At 53.8% G+C, this 21,843-nt stretch overlaps 2 protein-coding genes across 3 annotated transcripts in view; one reads left to right on the top strand and one right to left on the bottom strand.

The window, feature by feature from the left end:
* Window positions 1–5,745, top strand: part of Card19 (caspase recruitment domain family member 19) — a 12,466-nt gene extending 6,721 nt beyond the window's left edge. The window contains exons 2-6 of one of the 2 annotated variants that reach the window (XM_021215912.2): window positions 1,354–1,496; window positions 3,396–3,549; window positions 4,744–4,803; window positions 4,942–5,013; window positions 5,460–5,745. In XM_021215912.2, coding sequence (XP_021071571.1) covers window positions 1,354–1,496; window positions 3,396–3,549; window positions 4,744–4,803; window positions 4,942–5,013; window positions 5,460–5,575 — 545 coding nt within the window. In that variant the 3' untranslated portion in view covers window positions 5,576–5,745. The remainder of the gene's footprint in view (window positions 1–1,353; window positions 1,497–3,395; window positions 3,550–4,743; window positions 4,804–4,941; window positions 5,014–5,459) is intronic. The other variant, XM_029547287.1, reaches the window with a different exon arrangement.
* A 6,817-nt stretch (window positions 5,746–12,562) lies between these two features.
* Ninj1 (ninjurin 1) lies at window positions 12,563–21,467 on the bottom strand. The gene is made up of 4 exons (XM_021215626.1): window positions 21,324–21,467; window positions 14,971–15,199; window positions 13,695–13,858; window positions 12,563–13,207 (listed from the first exon to the last, which is right to left on the bottom strand). Exons 1-3 carry the CDS (start codon window positions 21,396–21,398, stop codon window positions 13,704–13,706), a joined length of 459 nt encoding a protein of 152 aa, XP_021071285.1. The 5' UTR covers window positions 21,399–21,467; the 3' UTR covers window positions 12,563–13,207; window positions 13,695–13,703.
* Between the last annotated feature and the right edge of the window lie 376 nt (window positions 21,468–21,843).

Genomic DNA, 21,843 nt, shown 5'->3' with positions numbered 1-21,843 from the left:
CACTTTGTAGACCAGGCTGGCCTCGAACTCAGAAATCCACCTGCCTCTGCCTCCCAAGTGCTGGGATTAAAGGCGTGCGCCACCACACCTGGCAGCAAGCGCCTCTTGACCACAGCAACAGTATGGGGTTTGGTGTGTGCTGACAGGATGGATCCCCAGGTGGGGCCGTCCCTGGATGACCCTTCCTTCAGTCTCTGCTCCATTTCTTTTGTCCCTTTTCTTCCTTTGGACAGGAGCATTTCTGGGTTAAAAACTTTGAGATGGGCGGGTTCCCCCATCCCTATGAGGACTTACTGTGTGGCCCAGGATCTGCTCGTTCTGTGATCTAGAGTATGTTTGGTGTGCACTTGGGAAAAGTGTGACTTTTGTATTACTGGGTGGTTTGTTTTGTGTGTGACTTTTAGGTACAGCTAACAGGATTGTTAAGTCTTCCGTTATTGATCTTATCTGGTTAACTGATGTTTAAAGTGGTATATTAACATCTCTAAATATGATAGAGCTGTCTGTTTCTCCCTCCGGTTCCACCAATATCTCCTCATAGCTGGGGCTCTGAAACTTGGTGCATATATGTTTATAATTGTTACATATTCCTGAGGAGTTAACCTTTTATTAACATATACTGTTTTTTTTTTTTATCTCTTGTACCAGTTTTGACTTAAAGTCTATTTTGTTTAATACTAATACAGCCACGCCTACTCTGTTTTGGTTTCTGTTTACAATCAAGTGTGTCCAACCTGACATCTGGGGGCCACCTGGGGGCTACCTGGGGACCACCTGTGGCTGGTTGTGTCTCTGGACAGCTGTGAATATAGTCCAATACAAAATCAGAAACTTGCTTATAGCAATGAGTTTTTTTAACCTAACGTTTGGAGATAACAACTTCCCATGTTGAATGTCAAAAGGTAGGACTTGCCCATGTGGAATGTCTTTTTAATTCCTTTCACTTTCAACTGACTTGTGTGTTTAGCTCTATAATGACCATCTTGTCACCATTCTGCTAATCTTTGCCCTTTGGTTAAAGAGTTCATCTTATTTACATTTAAAGTAATTGTTGATAATGAAAGATTTATTTCTACTTGTTTTTTGTGGGTCTTTAGCTTTTTCAACCCTTTTCTACCTTTACTGATTTCCTTTGTATTTTTTTTGTGGTAACATTTTGATTCTCTTATTAATTTTGTGTATGTTCTATAGATACCTTCTTTGTAGTTAACATGAAAATTATAGACGAACCCTCCAGAGAGACTGCTGCCCTTCCTGCAGGTGTGGGCTTCCTGTGGTCAGCACCAAGGGTGCCATCTTTGGTCCCTCCTGAGGCTGTGCTGGCTCACCTCATGCTGTCCACATGTGTTCCAGATCAGACCTACTGTGACCGGCTGGTACAGGACACTCCTTTCCTGACAGGACAGGGTCGCCTGAGCGAGCAACAAGTAGACAGGATCATCCTCCAGCTGAACCGTTACTACCCACAGATCCTTACCAACAAGGAGGCCGAAAAGGTGCTGTGGGGTGAGCGGGACCAGGGGACCTCTTGGGAGTCTCAGGAGACGCCTCGGGAGCTTGCAGGACTCACACCTGGGCTGGGGCCAGTCCACGTGGTCTCAGATCCTCAGGTCGTTATGCCTCAGTCTCAGATGTTCTTGTGACAGCATCTTGTAACTCTGGTCCCTTCCAGAGTTAAGAGAAGGTGGCAGGAGGTGATACACAGTGGCTTAGTTAGGGTTTCTACTGCTGTGATAAAACACCATGACCAAAGCAGCAGTTTGGGGAGGAAAGGTTTTATTTGGCATATGTTTCCATATCCATAGCCTCTCACCGAAGGAAGTCAGGACAAGAACTCAAACAAGGCAGGAACCTGGAGGCAGGAGCTGATGCAGAGGCCATGGAGGGTGCTGTTTACTGGCCTTCTCATCATGACTGCTCAATCTTTCTTCTTTCTTTCTTTCTTTCTTTCTTTCTTTCTTTCTTTCTTTCTCTCCTTGGTTTTTCAAGAAAGGGTTTCTCTGTGTAGCCCCAGCTATCCTGAAACTCACTCTGTAGTCCAGGCTGGCCTTGAACTCAGAAATCCTCCTCCCTCTGCCTCCCAAGTGCTGGGATTAAAGTCGTGCGCCACCACTGCCCGGCTTTTTTTTTTTTTTTCAAAGATTTATTATTATATATAAGTACACTGTAGTTGTCTTTAGACACACCAGGAGAGGGCATCAGATCCCATTACAGATGGTTGTGAGCCACCAGGTGGTTGCTGGGAGTTGAACTCAGGACCTCTGGAAGAGCAGTCAGTGCTCTTAACCGCTGAGCCATCTCTCCACCCCCAAACACACACAGTCTGGGACCACACCCCATTTTACAGAGGGGCAACCAAGGCCTCAGGTGTCACAACTACAGACGCCAAAATGGTTCTGCCAGAGATGGCATTTTAGATGCAGTTCCTGGGCTTTTTGTCACAGGGCTAATCCCACCTCCAGGCCTGAAAAGAGAATCCTGAGAAGCCCTAGGTTTGGGGACAAGGGATGAAATTTAGGCCTGCCCCCACACAAGTTTCAGTACATGCCCCTGGCGTCTTACCAAGACTGGAAGAACTGAATAGGACAGTGAATGCCAGAGACCCACTAGCCCTTTGGGGGCTATCCCTTCAGGGTAAGCACCAGTGCGTCCCATTCTGGGAAGTTGTCTCAAAGTAGGCAGGGTTGGGCTGGACAGAAGCAGGGTCAACTCAGACACCTACAGTGTGAGTCACACAGTGGTTTTAAAAAGTGACAGGCTCAGATTCATCTCATTGTGGCACATAAGCTTCAGAGGTTCCTACGCAAAAGTGGGGAAGGCCCTTCTCACCGGGCCAGCAGGCTTCTGTTATTGGTGATCAGTTTTCAGCTGTCGCCACCAGGGGGCAGCACCAGACCACACAGCCTTCTGGTTCTGGGCTTGGTGCCAAGTGGTCTGCCCACTGACCTTCACGACCATATCAGAAGAAACTGTTCTTTTCTCAGTTGACCTTTGAAATACTAGACTCACGTCCCTACAATCTGAGAAATAATAGCAACCGTCATGTACACCGTCATCCGTGCTCTGTAACCACCCCACCACGTGGGATTGTTTCCCCTTTCCAAGAACTGACTCCCAGAGGGTTGCAGTGATTCACTGAGGCCGCATGGGGAGAAACCACATTGAGTCTCATTACTTAGGGTGATGTCCCCCACACCCTGCTTTCTCCGTGACCTCTCCCAGCCCGTTGCCCTGGAGACACAGTATTTGCCAAGACTTAGCCTGCAACTGACTGCTGCAGAGCTGGGTGGTATGAGGGGCTGGGAAGGTTCTGAGGGCTGTAGCTCTGAAGCTGGGGTCCTGAGCGCTCTGCCTCACAGCTGTCCCCACCAGCCTACCCTTTCTTCTGCCCCCAGTTCCGGAACCCCAAGGCATCCCTGCGCGTACGGCTCTGTGACCTCCTGAGCCACCTACAGCAGCGTGGGGAACGGCACTGTCAGGAATTTTACAGAGCTCTGTACATCCATGCCCAGCCCCTGCACAGCCACCTGCCCAGCCGCTACACTCCTCGTAAGTCCTGCCCCTTATCCCTACCTACAGTGCTCCACACTCACCAAGGACAGCACCAGGTCAACTGTTGGCAGCGTAGAGGTCCTCAGTGCCTCAGATGCCCAGGGTGGGCATCTCTTCCCTTCTCTGTCCCTCCTCGGAGATAGCCCAGGGAGAATAGCACAGACTGGCATATCGTCCTGCCTCTTCCTCTGTCCTCCTCCCTCTCTGACGCTCCCCTCCCCATGCCAGCTTTCACATAGATGCCACCGTCCCACATATCCAGTCTGCCTCCCGTTGAGGGCTGTGGCTGAGTCTTCATTTCAAAGTTCATAGCAACTTCATTCTTACATCCCCTTGCTCCTTGGCCATCTCAGTGGCGCATGACCAAGCCCACAGCAGACTCCAAGTCCATCTGCCTTTTGAATCCTCCAGTCTGTTCGTGTGGGGATTTGTAGAGCATCTTTGGGTATAGATGTGGATGCTAGGTAAGAGAGATTGTGATCTCAGAGCCCTACGTGATAGGTAGGTCCCAAAGGTCTGGGGAGTCACTGGAGCTGCTGGGGAACTGAATTTCTCAGCAGGGCTGGTGTGGTAGCTCAATTCCAAGGTTCTCTGCTTGGGAAACTGAGAGGAGGTGCTGCTGCACCAGACAAAAAGATGAGGTGACTCTGCCTGTGAGCTCAGCTGGGGCCCGAGGCTGCAGTCTCTGATCCCAAGGAATCGTCCCCATACCTCGCAGGACACTGAAGGACAGAGTGAATAGGCTCTCCCTCTCCCCTCCATCTCACTGGGTTCTTTAGAACCCTGCTGGGGCCAAGCCACATCCCTACTGGAACCTTTTAGGGTTCCTAGGTGCCCAGGGGCCTGTGTGGCACATCATCTGCCTGCTAACCCTATGGGGACATCTAGGAAAAGTTCTTGATACTGGATATTTGTCCTGCCCTTGATGCCTTAGGGCAAACAAGACACACTGGCCTACTCCACACCTGTGATGTCATAGAAACTGGACCAAAGGACATCCAAATCTATGCAGTGTCCTCCAAAGCGCTGGCCTCACTCTACCACCAACTGGGCCTGCCCAGGGCACCCAGTGCAGTGGCCATGAGCAAGCCCAGCACTTTCAGGAGTCAGAGACTGCCTTGGGTTTCCCTGGGGACAACCCCGCTCTCAGCTCAACCCTCTACTAACCACGCTCTGTAATTTTGTTTCCAGAAAACTCAGATTGCAGAGAGCTGGACTGGGGCATCGAGAGCCGTGAGCTGAGTGACAGGGGTAACGCCCCCACCACCTCCTTTCTTTTTCCCTTCTCCCTCAGGGCTCTGTCCGTGTCCCAAGGGCTTTCTGTTAGGGGACAAGCCCCTTGTAGTGCTCACCCACTGGGCCAGGCCACTCACACTCCTTTCTCCTCAGGACCCATGAGCTTCCTGGCAGGCCTGGGCCTGGCAGCGGGCCTGGCCCTCCTCCTCTACTGCTGCCCGCCAGGTGAGTACCGGCCACTTCCAAGCCCCTAAGCAAGTGATGGGGACCAGAGAGTGACAGCTTATCAGCATAGTGCATAGCCAGCAGAGTTAAGAGTCAGCCCTGCCGTGTGTGTCTGCCATCTTGGGGTTATCTCTCCTGATAAGACTTTATCTCCCGACCTGTGGTATCACAGCGCTTAGAAGCCCAACTCCACTGAGGCCTGAAGCTTGCAGCCAGCCTTGCTACCTCTACCCCCTGTTCTGTGATGGCTGGGTTTGCCATCTGGGAAGGCCTTTGGGGATAGGACAGGGTGGACTTGTATACTGAAGGCCTGAGGATCACCCAGGGCTTATGCGCTCTGAGGTCAGAGCCCCCACCCCCACCTGTTTCAGTCCAGCAGCATCGAGGACAGAGCCCCCTTCATGGCTGCCCCCCATGGATTGCCACTCCTCCCCTTTGTCTTCCAGACTCCAAAGTGCTGCCCGGAACCCGGCGCGTCCTTGCCTTCTCACCCGTCATCATTGACCGGCATGTCAGCCGTTACCTGCTGGCTTTCCTGGCAGATGACCTCGGAGGACTCTGATGAACCCAGACCCTGGGCCTTACCTGCTGCTTAACCAAAGAATCTCCTGGCTGCCCATTGTGGGGCCCGTACTTCTTTTTCTAAATACTTATTTTTCATTATTTATAATTTCTACGAGAACACATCACCTTCACTCTATAAGGTGCTTAATATTAAATGTTCCAGCTGCATGTTTGCCTGTCGCATGTCTTCTCCTTGGGGTGTCTGTCTGTCAGTCTGTCTGGGTCCCTGCCCTCTACCTGGTGGTCACTGTCCCGTCACCAAGTCTCAGCTCCTCCATACTCCGTTGAGCCACCACGCTCTGGAAAGTGAAGTCCTAATGGGGCTGAGCCCTTGAACCCTGATCCTAGCTAGTATCGAGTGTGGAAACGGAATCAGGGCTGTCACAGACGGGCTGGCCATGGCTGGGCCCCAGGCCTCAGCTGTGTGCAGCATGGTAAGAAACATAGTCCTTGTCACTGACCCACAAGGGCCACCCTGCCCAGGTGGGAGGGCATCTAGACAGAACAAACAGTTCATAGACCCATCTAGACCCTTTAGAGATAGAAAAAAGTCACGGTACCTACCTTTGGTGTTCTCTGGCCTGGTTCTCCACACACCTTTCTGGGACCTCATCCAGCTGTTCCTGAGTCCTGGATTCAGGGTCTCTGTCTAGTTCCCTTGACTGAGGAGTTATAGCTGTCCTGTGTTGGGCTCTGTGCTGGGAAGGTGACCACACCAAGCTGACGGCTGGGTGCTTTGCCTTGGGCTTCCATCGCTGACTCCTCCTCTCCAGGCTCCCCCTGCCCTAGGCTGTATGCATTACACTGACCAGAGCTAAGATGGGGGAGGACCCTCTACTGCTACTCCATGCCTTGGATCCCATAACTACCCTCATCTTATAGATGAGAAAAATGGGTCAGAGCCAAGGTCAACATGAAGGTATCCCATGATCAACACAAAACACATTAGGGCACACACACCTTTATCCACATATTCACTAAGATTCCTTCCCTGAGGGGTGTATGAGCAACATCAGTTCCTTCTCCTGAGCTCCCCCAAACAGGGTTCTACACTGGAGTTCACCTTGGAGAGCTAGTGAGTTGATCGGACTGATTTATAAGGGAGAGGCTAAGGCGTTGTGGGCAGGAGCGTGGGGTGGAGGTGGAGGTATCAAATCAGCCACACGGTGGGGAGGAGGAAGGACTGTAGGAACCAGAGGGGTCAAGAACAGCACAAGGAAACCTACAAAATCAACTAACCTGGGCCCATAGGGGCTCACAGAGACTGTACTGCCAACCAGAGCATGCAGGGGACTGACTCAGGCCCTCTGCACATATGTAGCAGCTATGTAGCTTGGTCTTCAGGTGGTGGGACTCCTCACAGCAGGAACAGGGGCTGTCTCAGACTCTGCCACCTGCCTTTGGAGCCCTTTCCCCCTACTGGGCAGCTTCATCTAGCCTCAATAGGAGAGGATGCACCTAGTCTTACTGCAGCTTTATATTCAAGGCTGCCTGATATCCATGAGAGACCTGCCCTTTTTCTGGAGAGAAAGGGAGTGGGTGGGGCAAGAGGGAGGAAAGACCAGGAGGAGGGGAGGGAGGGGACAGGATATAAAGTAAATAAATTAAATTTTTAAAAAAATTAAAAAAGAATTTATTCTTCACTTAAAAAAAAAAAATCAGCCACACTGGAAGAAGGTCAGTATCCAGCATGGATCACCCCCACCCCCACCCCCACCCCCCCGTGTACACTTAGACGGTACCTCCTTCTAGAACTTCTCCATCTATACACACAAGCCCCTCTCCTAGATCCTGTGACCATCTGCAATTAGGCAGAATTGCACACATCTGGTTTGGAAGGGTGGCTGTTTACTCAAGGGAGGGCACAGTGACCCCTCCCACCCCTCCCTTTGTTGAAGAAAGTCAGTCAACAAGCCCAGCTGTGCGATCTTTTGGCGCTGGCCCAGCCAAATTACCGAAGATGGTCAGTTTGGCTTAGAAAGTCATCCTGTATGGCAGCACACATACAAACGTCCACATGTGTGCACAGTACTCTGGATGAATGTCCCTGCTCATGCTGTGTTCATGTTCACTCACATGTATGCCGCATGTGCAGGTATTGCACGCACACTCACATGTACAAGACACCAGACACAGGATATGCGTCAGGACCCCTGATGGGCTTGGGTCAGGGTGTCTGTTAGGCTCTGGCCAGGGTGCCTGTCGAGTTTGTTCTTGAGTGTCTCCCCCCACCAGTTCCTCCACACCAGCCTTTTTTGAGGAAACACAACATTGTGAACTTGCGAAGTCATCATGAGTCTGTTCTCCACCGAGTTTCCGGAGTCACGCGTGCTTTAGCTTGGAAAGTACCAGGGCAGGCTCAAACTGAGATGACCCAAATGTGAGAGGAGGTGGGCACGGCATTGGGCTCCCAGGGAGGGATTCCATTCAAGTCCTGGGCTCACAGAACACGTGAGCGCAGCAAACACAAAGAGAAGGTCTGGTTACCACCCTGCCTAGTGGCTGACCCAGACCCCTAGACTGGGGCCCTGAATGTATAGTATATAGTGCGCATGTTCCAATTTGTGCCATTGGCGAACTGCAGGAAAAAGTGAAGGAAGGCTGCTTCTCTCTCTCTCTCTCTCTCTCTCTCTCTCTCTCTCTCTCTCTCTCTCTCTCTCTCCCTCCCTCCCCCCTCTCTCTTTCTCTCTCTCGTTTTGTTTTTTTGTTTTTGTCTTTTGTTTTTGAGACAGGGTTTCTCTGTGTAGCCCTGGCTGTCCCGGAACTCACCCTGCAGACCAGGCTGGCCTTGAACTCAGAGATCCACTTGTCTCTGCCTCCTGAGTGCCGGGATTAAACTCGTTTGCCACCACTGCCTCGGAAGGCAGTGAAGAAATTCAATGCCTTCCCATCTGGCAGGACACACCGCACCCAGTGAGAACGGGTGGCCTTGGCCCCCAGTGACCATGTCACTGCCCCACCTCAGAGTAGCAGGAGCAGGGAATGACTTACTAGTGTCTACGCCTCAGTTTCCACTCCTCTAACACAGGAGCCCTACCCTGGGCACCCACTCATGACCAAGCCCCTTCTAGAGAACCATGGCCACAGAGTGTTGCGTGAACTGACCACTTTGTTGGAGGGTTTGCCCAATACATGACACAGTAAAGGTGACAGACACCTGGTGGGAGTGACAGACACTTGAGTCAATTATATGGACAGGGTTCAACTTGGCCCTAGAACATGAAGAGGGGGGGGCACTAAAAGCCTAGCTTCTGTCAGTCAAAGGCTGGGAATGTCTAGGATGGTGGCTGGGAAGGTCCCCATTTGACACCATTGCATAGACCCCCTTCTTTAGAGATGCCTCAAAGACCTGTGAACCCTGGTCCTCTGGGCTGTATGGGAGGGCACTGTCCTAATGTAGATCTGCCCAGCCTCCTAGGTTGATGACATTCTTCTACGCCGAGACCCTCAGCCTGCCAAGCCCTGGACACAGGCTGTCCCTGGGTGCCCCTCCATGAGTGTCCCAACCACTTGAGCTCCATTCCATAGCTGGACTCAAAGCCAGTGGCTGAAGGCTTCAACCTCCTGGACACTAGCTGCTGCCTGCTGCTGGGTTGGTTCTCCACAGGACTTCTCCCTTAAGCTGAATCCTGTGGAGGAGGCAGTAAAGAAACTCCCTGTCTGGACCTCAGTTTCCCCATCAGACCCTGCCCTTCCCTCCAGCCATCCTGTGACCTGATGTTTGTGACCTGATTGAGTTAAGCCCACTAGAAGCACCATTGGCCACTTGCTCACTGGTGCCCCGTGTAAAACAGGTCAGTCGGGGTCTCGTGCCAGCATGCCACAGAGCCAGAGGTTCCTGTAAGGGTTAAGCCACTCCGTCAGTGGGCATCCTTTGTCATCTATCCTCTACACATCCTTCTGGTCCTGGGTAAGATGTCCCTGATTCCTTGAGGCTGTCTTGGACACTCAAGTGAAAACAGGGTCTGCTCCTGGGGTGGGGTCCACAGAAGGCAAGAGGATGGTGGGGGTGGTGCAGAAGGGAGACACCCTCCCACCACAAGGAGTCTGAGGTGAAGGGGCCAATGGAGGGGGTTCTGGAGTAGAATGGATACAGTGTGGTGGAGTGCTGAGCAAGCACACGGGTCAGGGGGACACAGGGACACACGAGGGCGGAGCCCCGAAATGCATCCACATCTTGCACAACCCAAGCTGATGATTTGGGGGTGTTCTGACTCTGCTCCTGTGTGGTGTCATTTTTCCAGTTACTGTTGGGTCAGCATCTGCGAGCTGGGCCACCTTCCCTTTGCAGATGGCTTGAGGGACCCCGCCAAGGTCCCCTAGCCATAAGCCCAATCAGCCACAGACCATGGCTCTCTCTGGTGGATCCTGGGCCTGTGTCCTCTTTCAGACCAGGTGAGGATCTAGGACATGTGGACCTGTTGTACTTTCTATGGACACTGACAACTGAAAGTTCCTCAGGGAGATAGAGCCTAGGGACACTGTTCTGTTCATGGGAACCCAGTTTAGACAGCAGGAGGGTATGCATGGCCTGGCGTAGCTTGGAGAGGCACCGATTAAATCACTACAGACACCCCCCCCCCCATTTTTGTTTGTTTTTGTATTTTGAGACATGGTCTGGTCTCACTCCATAGTCTAGGCTGGCCTTGAACTCACAGAGATATGCCTGTCTCTGCCTCCCAAGCACTGGGATTAAAGGTGTGCACCACCATGCCCAGCTTTTCATCAATCTTAATCTGATGACAAATCAAGATCCTGGTACTATGTCGCTGAGGGCCCAGAGCACCAGGACGCTGAGCAAGGTTGAGTTTCAAGGATCCTCACGTCCCATTTTGCAGTTGACCCGGCAGGTGCCATGGGTGTGAGGGAGGGGTTACCCTGGCTGGGGAGTGGGTGGTGGCAGAAGGCAATGAGCTGGGGTGCAGAGAGCAGCAGCTAGGGGTCCTTCCTGGAGCCCCTCCCAGATGAGTGGCACTGGAGTCAATGTTTCCCCAGAATTAAGTATCTGGGAAGGGACAACAGAAAGTCATGAAAGATAGGAAATGGAGTTGTCTCCTAGTGAAATCAAGAGGGAGGAGAGAAGGAATGTGGGAAACTGGAGAGGGGGAAGGCTGAGCATGACAGGTGTGGGGAGAAGGAAGCACCTGTTGTCCACTTCCAGGAACACCTCAGCACATCAAATAGGTCCTCCCCCAAGCTGAGCCCCGCTGCCCACAAAGGATCTTAAAGGATACACGTGGAGAGGACAGAAATGCGGCAGGTTAATCCTATAAAATTAGCAATGCTCAGACACAGCCAGTGTTTGCCACAGGCTGGATTGGGGCAGTGGTGGGTAGAGGGCTGGGCCAGACCAAAGCTTCATCCCCAGGAGAAGCAAGGGAGCTGGGAAGATGCTCGGCTGTGCAAACATGAGGACCTGATCCCTAGCACCTCCAGAAAACGCTTGGCATGGCAGTGTGGGGAGGTGGAGGCAGGAGGATCGCTGGAGCTTGCTGGCCAGGCAGTCTCACAGAATCAGTGAGTTCCAAGTTTACTGAGAAGTGCTGCCTCAAAAATCAAGGTGGAGACTGGTTGAGTAAGACACCCGCTGCTGGGCGTGGTGGTGCATGCCTTTAATCCTAGCACTCGGGAGGCAGAGGCAGGCAAATTTCTGAGTTTGAGGCCAGCCTGGTCTACAGAGTGAGTTCCAGAGAAACCCTGTCTCAAACAAACAAAGACATCTGCTGTTGGCCTTCTCTCTCTCTCTCTCTCTCTCTCTCTCTCACACACACACACACACACACACACACACACACACACACACACGGTGTACCCATTTCTCCCCGCTTCAGCAGAGGCCCCTGGCCCTCAGGAGACACCGCAGATGTAACTCACTCTGCATCAGTGTTGGCCTTGCATCAGGCTACATGCTGATGGGGGGACCTGGCATGGGTCTCTGTGTGTGGGGGAGTCATAGAGGATAGGGCTGAAAGAACAGGGACACCCCCACCAGGTGATGGGTATTGGGGGACAGGGACACACACATCAAGAGATCAGGCCACAAGGGGTCCTCATCTCACCATGGGTGGCAAATGCCCAAAGGTCAGGTCTGAGCACAGGTCCCTGGTGGAGAAAGCTACATGCTCGCTCTGAGCCACCCTGCCCAGGGAATCGGGTGACAGGCTGCTCTCAGTGAAGTCACTTCAGAGACCCTCTAGTCCCATCTGGGGTTTCCTCTTTTGATGAAGAAGGAACTAAGCCATGCGTTAGCCAACATCCGGCTGCTGAGTCCAGGCAAGCAGGTGGCTGCTGGCCAACCCACATTGGGGGACACACCAGGGACACAGTGCCAAGAGTTATGACCCCAAGCCAGATCTGGTCAGACCCAGGCCATCCACACAGGATTCTGGTCTCTACATCTCTGTCTCTTTTCATCCAGCCCCTTATTTCCTGTGCCCCATAGTTTTGAGTTTATGAGTTCTGGGCTCAGTCAGTCCTCTTGCCCCAGCTTCTTGAGCAGCTGGGACTACAGATATGTACCCCTGCACTCAACTTTTCCCCTGGAACTTTTCTTTTTAAAGACAGGGTTTCCCAGAGCCAAAGATAACCTCAAACTTACTGGGTAGCTGAGGATAACCTTGAACTTCTAACCTTTCTGCTTCTACTTCCTGTGTGGAATTATAGGAATTGCATCATAACACCCATTTCTCCCATAGGTGTTTTCCCTCATCCATCACTTGGTATCCAAGGTTGCGGAAGCTTCTGTGATATCTTAGGGCCCCAGTTTCTAGAGAGGCTTACTGCTCAAGATGACTGAGGGCTAGACAGGGAGTCAGGGTTTGGGGAACTAAGCCCTGGCCCCTCACTCTATGGCTTGGGGAGGATGTTTAGAGGGGCAGAGGCTGGCTGGAGGGGATCAGGGATGAGTGGATCTTATACCCCTGCAGGGAGGGACTGTCAGGGAGTGGAGGATGGTGTCCCAAGAGTATAGGGTGGCACATGGAACCCAGTAGGGAAGCACATAAGCTTTATTGTCATTCCTGATTAGAAAAGTGGGGCCTGAACCCCTGAGTTGAGGGCTGGGGCTCTACTCAGGTCACTACTGGTAGGAGGTACCAGCATGACCTGCAGCCCCCACGGGCATGGCTGCCTCTTGATGGCTGCCAAGCCCAGGCACTGAGGCTGGAGCCAGCGGCCGCTACTGGAGCCAGCAGATACTGATGGCTGTCCAAGGTCCCTGGGTCAAGAAACAACAAAGGCAGCAGTCTCCAGGGTGACCTGGGCAGGCTCCATGAGAAGTAGGGTCACAGCAAAGGGAGGGGCATATCCTGGTCCTTCTGGAATGTCCTGAGACAGAGGCCAGTGCTGGCCCCTCGTCGAGTCCAATCATGGATTTGCTGCATGTCCTTGGGTGGGCAGTGACCATTCTCTGGACTTGGGTTTCTCTGGAGCTGTCCAGTTCTGATCTTCATGGCCCTGCATCCGGTTCCCACATGTCTCAGATGGCCGCCCATGCAGCGGTCACAGTTGGATGGAAGTCTGTCCCCGACCATGGTCCAGCGGTGGCCACCTTGGGCTCTGCACACAGGAGAGGGATGCCTTGGGGGTACAGCAGTTGCAGGGGTCTGGTCAGCAGGTCCCCGTAAGGTCTCTGGAAAGATGAAAAGAGAGGTAGGCATGAGTGCTGCTGGAGCAGCTAGCAGTGCCCCAGGCTGGAGGGGTGCTGAGTTCATGCTTGGGACCAGCTTGTGGGCATCTGGGCTACTCAGCCTTGGGTGTAAGGATCTGTCCACCATGGACCAGGTGCTGCAGCCCTTTCCACACCGAATACAGTATTCCTGGGTGTCTGTCAGGACTTAAAAGACATGCTCATAATGGTGACAAGAACCACAAGTGACCATGGCCACTCGCTTAGCAAACCCTATTACTCCAGCTGTCGACAGCAGCTGACCACGCAGTCAGCAAGAACTTGAAGTTCCCACAAACCCTAGTACCCTGGTCAGATGACCTACATCTTCAGGGAGCCTCAAGGACAGCATCCAGGAGATTAGTAAGTGGCCTGGTCGTGCTATATGTGAGGGACAGCCAACCCAGAACCCACCACACACCATGGGTCTCAGCCTCCCCTGCCAACTCACCTGGGCGTTCTACTGCCGGGGTGCCACGTCCATGACAGGCTTCTGGACCCCGAAGGCCGTGATGAAAATGTTGACCACGACAATGATGAAAACCAGTCCCGTGGCCAGGTTGTTAAGAAAGTCCAGCTTGGCATGCTTGGCCGGGTTGTTGAGGTCATACTTGACTGTGGGTGAGAGGGGGAGGTGTTGGTCAGGGAAGCCTGGCCTGGAACTGGGAGCATTGAGTGAACAGGACAGGGCTCTTGGCCATAGTTAGGGGTTTGTTCCCCATTGAAAAATTGCTAAAGTCAGGCATGGTTGTCCCTCCTTTTTATAACTGCCACTTTCTCCATGAGGAAGAGAGGCCCAGGTGGGCTAAGTGCTGACATGTTACTTTTGGATGCCAAGCCAGGCCTGGTTTCGTTTCAAAGGCAAAAGCACTGAATTCCTCCCGAGGCCTACCTCACAGACCCTCCAGACTACCTTAGGCTCTGCTACTACATCCATTGCACAGGGACAGACCGTGAGATCCCAGAACATCCCTCATTAATCTGAGGTCACACTGCCAGAAAGTCAATGTGGGGCCCTTGCTGTTCCTGATGATATCTTCTGCTCTGGACAGGCACCAAGGTTTCCATGGCAACCTAGCCCACTTTCCTATCAGCTATCCATCCGTGCCTACGGTCACCTGTTGGTCATCTGCAAGGCGACGGACAACCAGTGATTAAGTTTGGGATTTAGAGGTTAATCTCTACATTTTGGGAACCAGGGAGAAGAGTTGTTCAGGTCCAAGGTCATCTGGGTCTAGTGTCATCTTATATCCAGAGCCCCTGACTCTACGTTCTCCATTCCTGAGTCCCCTCCTTACCTCCCAAGACACCACATCTCCCTGCAGTCCTACCTCTTGACCCACACTCTTCTCCTTGCTTCCTAGGTAAGGGTCCTCTTTGCCTCCTGTATAATCTGGCTGTTCTAGGTTACTGGACATAGGCAGCAGGGTCAAGCCTGAGCTGGTCTGGGCAGGGAGGACTGGCTGGCAGTAGCTATCTTGTGGCAGGGAGCCACAGGGACCCAAGGAAGTAGGTACCCAATTTCCCCTCCCCCTGTACTACCCTACCTTCCAGACCCTGACGACCCTAACCACACTCTGCCTTCAAAGACCAGGGTGGGGAGCTGCAGCTTGGGCCATAAGCCTGGCTCCCTGAGGGCCAAGCATCTGAGGTGGAACCCACTGCCCCACTCACCCCCACACATCTCCCTCCCATCCCCGGGCTGTGCAAGCAGCCGTGGGTCCTACCCAGGAAGATGAGCAGCACGCCCACTCCGATTTGCAGCACAAGGGAGATGGAGATGAGGACCACAAGGGGCACGAAGAAGGCAAAATCATTGCCCTGCTCCACCACAGCCTTCAGCTGCGACGCGTTGGCCATGAGCAGCGCGATGTCCAGCATGCTCTCTGCAGCGCTCTTCTTGTTGGCATAATGGTTTACGTTGATGGGCCGGTTCCGCAAACCCCGGTGGGGTGACTGTGGGGAACAAGGTGATCAGCAGAACAGGAGCAACTTGGGGCTCTGGGGCGAGTTACAAGAAGAGGTCAGGACGGGGTTCCAACCCTTCCTGGGGTTTCAGGGAGTTGCGGAGGCCCCTATAGGTAGGGCTTCTGTTGCCCAACCCTGGCAAGTGGTCGTAACTCCAAGGAGATGTCCTGGAATAAAGTTCTGTAGAGAAGGAAACCAGCACACACACCGGCCCTAGTGGGGAAAGCCCATGACTCTCACTATCCCATGTAGCAGGTACTTCTCCTCCCCTATGAACCTTGGCTCCCCCTCCCCCGAGGTCTAGGTTCCTGCAGGTACCAAGAGAAATGAGGTGGGAATAGACAGGCCCCTGCATACTGGCTCTGGCTTGAACTAACTAACCCTACCCGGGCTGAGCCCCAAAGTCTGGTCAATCCTGCCTTGCTTCACCTCCCAGCCTCAGCCTTACCCTGCTCAGTGCGACGCCCCACACAGACAATACCCGCAGCTTCAGCATCACCCTACAGGATGTTCAGTCACCTTGTTTAGCTACAGCTACTCATGATTATGTGGCACCAAGAGCACACAGCAGGTGCTCAATAGATGCACTGCCATCCTGCATGCAGTAGAACAGGATGTGTATCTCCTGGTTTCTCATAGTAATGAGATATAGTTCTGGGCTTCTTTAAGGGTAGGTACCCCTTCAGCTGCTGCCCCTCCCTGGTGGCCATTTCCCAGGTCACCTCCCACCTCTCTTACAAGGCCAGTCACAAGGGGTCCTTTCTCTACCCACAGGGACTTCTCTTTCCAGATACTCCCATGTTCCGAGCTTCTCCCTGGAAGCCCTTGCTTCCAGGATACTACCCTTGATTCCCCTGGTAGGACATGGCCCTCTCCTGTCATGACAGGTCACTTCTCTGGCTGGCCTGCTCCGTGCTAAGGTACCTTTAAATGGCTGGCTTCCTCTTTCCACCAAGACAGCCAGTTCTCTCAAGATGCCCTGGTCGGGCCCCTTCTCAGCTACCTAAGAAAATCTCACCGAACCTGGGCTTAGCCCATTGTCCACCGCTGCCCTGAGCCAACGAGCCCTGCACCATAGCCTCCAGGGAGAGGGCACAGAGCTGAAAGATGTGGCCAGGGCCTGTTTTTGGCAGCCAGCCATCTGGGGCCACCCTGAAAGATCCTGTTTCTAGACTCATGAAAGATGCAGGGACTGGAAGCAGTGCTGTAGGGCTGTGGGGAAGGCGTCCACCCAACTCACATGAATATTTTCTGCAGGCCAGAAAGCCTAAAGCAGGTGCCACTGAACTGACAGTGTATCATTAACCTGAAACTGCTTCTGAAGTCATGTGTTCAGGAAGGCAGGCACAGCCAGGCTCTGCTACCTGAGCCTGAGCTAGAACATATAAACCACCAGCTTTCGATGGAAGCTGCCCTTTGAATAGCAAGCTCACCGGGGACAAAATTCTATCTCAGGAGCACATTCTGTGTGTGTGTGTGTGTGTGTGTGTATGAACATTTGTATATAATTTCACGTGTATATGCAGTTGTATGTGTTGTAGAAGTTTACACATGCATGGATGCACATGAGTACTGTGTGTGTATGCCCATGTGTCACACAACACATACAGATGAACGGGCCTACACATGCATGCATGCATACACAAACACAGAACACAGCAGCAGAACTTTTGTTAGCTCAGTTGCAGGAGCAGAGGTCTGCAGTGGATGAAGTGAGACCCCAAGGCTGAGAGCTTGCTGGCCGCTGGGCAGCAGGAAGAATTTCTTTTGCTTCTTTCACTTAAAGACCTCCTGACCACAGGGTCACAAGGAACAGCAACATGAATGAACTACCTCGTGCCCCTACCCTCACCCCCCTGCTCTCAGCACTCTTAGTCACCAACGCCTGTGTCCCTGCTGGCCTCACTCACTTAGGGAGCAAACTGAGTCTCTCTATACTGCAAAGCTCCTCCCAAAGCCACACAGCAAGCAGGAGCCAGGCTGCTCAGAGCCCTGGTAGACTCTGAAGGGGCTGAGGTCTCAGGGGCTGGCTGTCTTAGTTCAGGACAGCTAGTCTTGCTTAGCCTCAGTGTCTCGATACGTCACAGAGCTTGTGGAATTAATACCCTGAGGTGGCTCAGAGCCCTTGGGACCAACAGAGGCTACAACCCATCAGCCACCTGCTTACCTTTACCCTCTAAGATGGTGATATGGGTCTCAGGCTGAGGGACAGGCCCAAAGGCAAAGCAGGCTGGCTATTAAATGGTGTTAAACTCTACCTCTCCACAGCCTGGCTCTGTGTCCCCACAAGCTTGCTGCCTGTCTCCCTCCTTTGTATCTGGGGCTGCCCTCTGGGAAGCTTGTCTGAAACTGAATAATAGGACACATTACTCTACTAGGGATCAGTATACAGGGGCTAGGGGCGGGGTGGGGGGCGTTGCAGGATACCTCCAGGGTCTGATCCTGAGCCACTCCGGTGAGGGCCCCACAGGCCTCCCCTGGGATGCACAGTAGGATTGGTTCAAGGGTATCTGGGCCACCCAACCACAGATCAGGGAGCCCTGTGGGCCTAACAAGCTGCCTGATCATGCTAGGAAACCCTTCCAGGCCTGTGCCAGTGACCTGGGCAGATCAGGGAGAAAACATGCTGGTTAATATGTACCAGGGCAGGCAGGAATTCCCTGAAATCTCAGCAGCAGCTGAGAACTGACTATTTTCCTCTAAAACCCAGGAAGGACCATCGTGGGTTAGTCAGCCCATACAGGGGGCTTCACTTATGAGGGCCTCGTCATGAAGTCTAGGGTCACCTGACTGTCCATAGCTAAGGGGAGAGGGGAGTGGGTACCTAAGGCTTAGTCACAGCACAATGGGAATCTGTACCCATTATCTTGAGCACAGAGCAGGAACACACTCCACCATTCCCAATCTTATCACACGAACCGCCATCAAGGTGACTGCTTATCAGTAAAAAGACAGGAAAACACAGGGGGACTTTATAAGGTAGGGCTCAGCAGCTCTGACCTGGGGGGGGGGGGCACCCTACATCAAGTGGCAGGGTCAAAATGTTCCTTTACTCTCAGTGTCTGGCCCTCCTTAGTGATTTCACTCACTGAGCAATACCAGGACAGGAACAAAGGCAGACACAAGGAAAAGAAAGGCCAACCCAGAAACAGGTCTTCCATTAGCCAAAGTGTTGTCCTAAGTGACCCAGAGGTCCAAGTCTAGATAAATCCTGGATGACCCAGCCTGGACTGCTGAGGCCCTGTCAAACACCAGTAGGCAGTAGGGGTTACCACGGTATGGATGCAGTAGCTGCATGCCCACCCCTAAGCTAGATCCAGCAGAAGGTCACCTGTGCCAGCCTTCTGTGCCCCAGCCCATATTGCCTATGCCCCAGGAGCCCAAGAAGCAAGACCGAAGTTTCTCCTGATTTCACACATATATTCCCGGCAGGAAACCCCAGTGAGACAGCAGGAAACATGGGAGGCGGGGTTCCCACAGCAGCTGGGCCACAGGCTGGGCAGACTCACTTCCTGTGGGTCACAGATGACCAGGAGTGACCCGGAGGCCCACTAGGGTGGCCTTTAGGACTTGGCTAAGATCCTGACCGTCCCAGGATCTGCCAGGCAAGCAGAAGGGGGGGAAATAGGAACGCTTCTGGTAGAAGGCCAGTGTGCAGGACATGCCATGACCTGGAGACCTGAGATATGGCCATGGCTCCCTCAGCCTGCGTACAGTGAGGGGCAAGAAAGCAGGGCAGGCACCACAGGGTTATGGCCCAGTTCCATCCCAGCCGCCTCCCTCCTGCAGTGTCTAACATGAAGCTGTCCCCAGTGTCGTGGTAGGAGTATGGCATTTTCACATTAAACTGGTGTTTACTGTTTCTCAGGGGCCAGGTGAAAGTGAGCTAACTCACAAAAACTGCATCAGGCTGGGAACACTAACAGGGCCTTTGGGTAACTGGCTCTGGGGAGCCTAGCATCTGCAGGGGTGAAGGCAGAGCTTCCCCAGTGTTACACTTGACAGGAACCAACCAGGGTGGCTCTGCGGGGCCTCAACTACCTGGGAGGTAGTGGCACCCCCTTTTCCAGAGGGGAAACCGAGGCTCCCTTGGGTTCTCATCCTGGGGACAGTGTTGTCCTACCCAAACTTCTATGGATGCCACCATGAGACAGACCATGGACAGTGTCTCCATAGCTAACACCGCCACGTACTGCGCTCTGCCACAAGCATTTCCTTTATGCCAGCCATATAGTTTTCACTTAGCAGAGGCACTTACCATGCCACTTCATAGATGATAAACTGAGGCACAGAATGCTGATACAACATGCCTTAGAAAGTTGGGAGGTAGGAGCCTGAGGTTGGGAAGGGGGACCAAGGCATTGAGCAGGGCAGCCTTCAAGAGAAGAGATGCTTCACCTCAGAGAAGCATCCTGTGTCCCCAGAGACTCCAGACAAAACCTCCCTCCCACCCAACCCTGTATGGTCTCAGTAATGAGCCTCTGGTCTCCACTTGTACTGTTCCCCTGCCTGGGTACTCTTCCACTCACGCCAAGAGGGACAGATCTGTCCCTCCTGTAAGCCAGTGCAAACAACTCCACCACACAGGGAGCCTTCCCTGACCCCAATGCTCCCTGCTAACCACCACAGCAGGCAGGCAAAGCGGCAACCCTGCATACCCTTGAGAAGCTAATTTAGTTGATTTCAATCTCCTAGTTGGCTCTTCAAAGAAATGGTGTGGAGGGGGGTGCGGGGGGGGGGAATGTGTGTGTGTGTGGGGGGGGTGGAATAGCTCTCTCCTTCTTGTTCCCAGAGCCAAGACAGTGACCCCTGAGCAATCTAACCCAATCTCTCCTGTGTCTCTGCTCAGAATTCCCTTGGGAGGCACAGCTCATCCAGCTGTCTGCAGAGCCGAACAGACACAGTCCTGAAGGGGGAGGTCGCTGGTCAGACACAGCATCTAAACCACTGGTCCACCTGTTCCTGATTTGCAACTCTTGTCCTTAAAGGCAGAGAGATCACTGGTTCTTTATTTTAGACCCACATACAAAAGGCCCAGACAGTTGATGGGCTACCGAAAGGAACTCAACCCCGGGGTGTCCCTGGCCCACTGCTTCCGGAGTGTCCACACATTTTGGCAGAGCCCGAGTCTCAGCTGGCACACCTGAACGAGTCCCTGGAGACGTTGGTGCTCCCTGTGTCCACTCTATGAACCTGGGCAGAAAGTCTCTGTTCTGGTTTATTTTGCACAACAGACTTGTGGAAAATCCCAGCCTGGTGCAATTCCCCCCCCCCAATCCCTGGGGGGGGGTCGGAAATAGAAGGAATGTCCAAAGTCAACATGTCACCGAGGGACAGAGGGCCATGCGGGGTGGTACAAGAGAAGTCTCGGCCCTGGCATGCTCAGGCCCAGCCCCGGAGGTAGACTATGAGGTGAGGGGTCAGAAAGGATGGTCCCTCGACACAGGCATCCAACCGCCGCTGTAGCCTTAGCAGGTTAGGCAGAGCAAACTCGAGGCAGGGCCTTACAGTCCTAGAATTGGCACCCTATAGATCGAGAGGGTGGCGTTCTGTTTTTCATAGGCAGGTGACAGCAGCAGGGACACAGCCTCGGGTTTCCCCTTATCACTGCTGCATGCGACCGTGTGGTCACCGTGTGGTGACTGTGGTGACGTAGCTGTCTGCCTGGTGCTAGCTTCCAACCAGGAGGCGGTGACTCCTCTCCCGCCCACCCCAAGGCACGCAGGAGGAGACAGCCCGGAGGCGCTGGAAGTTGGAGGATGGTGTGGGAGGCAGGAGAGTCCCGGAGAGCGGAATGCCAGGCTTCTCCACCCGAGGAGTGGTGCCAGCCAGACGCGGGCTCTGCACAGCGGGGCGATGGCAGCAAGCTAGACCGCCCGGCGCCTCTGCCTACCTGCTGTGCTCGCCCCAGATCCGTGGGACCACCACTTGCGCTCGGGACAGGTCAAGCACGACTTTGCCCGGAAGCAGCGGCCACCACCACCCCCCACAGTGCGGACGCCGCGCGTACCGGGCCCGACGCCCACAGGTGCCCGCTGCCGTGCCCGGCCCAGAGAGGGCGGCGCCGGCCAAGGTCACACAGCAGCCGGGGCAGGAGGTACTGAGAGCTTACCAAGGCGCCGGGGGAAGCGGGGGAGCCCGGGCGCAGGTCGCCGTTGAGCTCATACTCCTCAGTGCCCGACTCCATGGTGCGGCCGCCCGGGCCGCCCAGCACACGGCCTGAGCGCGCCCGCGCCTCCGCCACGGGCTACGGCTGTGCGACCGCCCACGGCCCGCCCCCGACACGCCCCCCGCGCGCGGCCGCCCCCGGACTCCGCCTCCACCCGGGGCGGGCCCGGGCCTAGACGCCAGCTGCTGGAATCGCGCCTGGGCAGGATAGCACTTCCCGGCGGCCTTGATGTCCCCAATTCTCAGGCTCCTTCACGATGACTAGGGCCAGCAGCCCGGCGCCTGTCCTCGCGATGACATCGGGGGTCCCCAGGGACCCCGTCTCAAAGTCGTTGATCAAACGGGTCCCCCTCTGAACTTTGAACATAAGCACTTGATCTGTTTAAAAGTGAGGCCAGGGGCGAGGCACATGCTGCCCCGTGGTGAGGTTTTTCCCTTGGGGAGGACACGCCCTGAGGCTGTAA

This window comes from Mus pahari, chromosome 16 (genome assembly GCF_900095145.1).
Source record: "Mus pahari chromosome 16, PAHARI_EIJ_v1.1, whole genome shotgun sequence".
NCBI lineage: Eukaryota > Metazoa > Chordata > Mammalia > Rodentia > Muridae > Mus > Mus pahari.
Note: the sequence above shows the minus strand (reverse complement) of the source record. Positions and strands in the feature narration are given on the sequence as shown.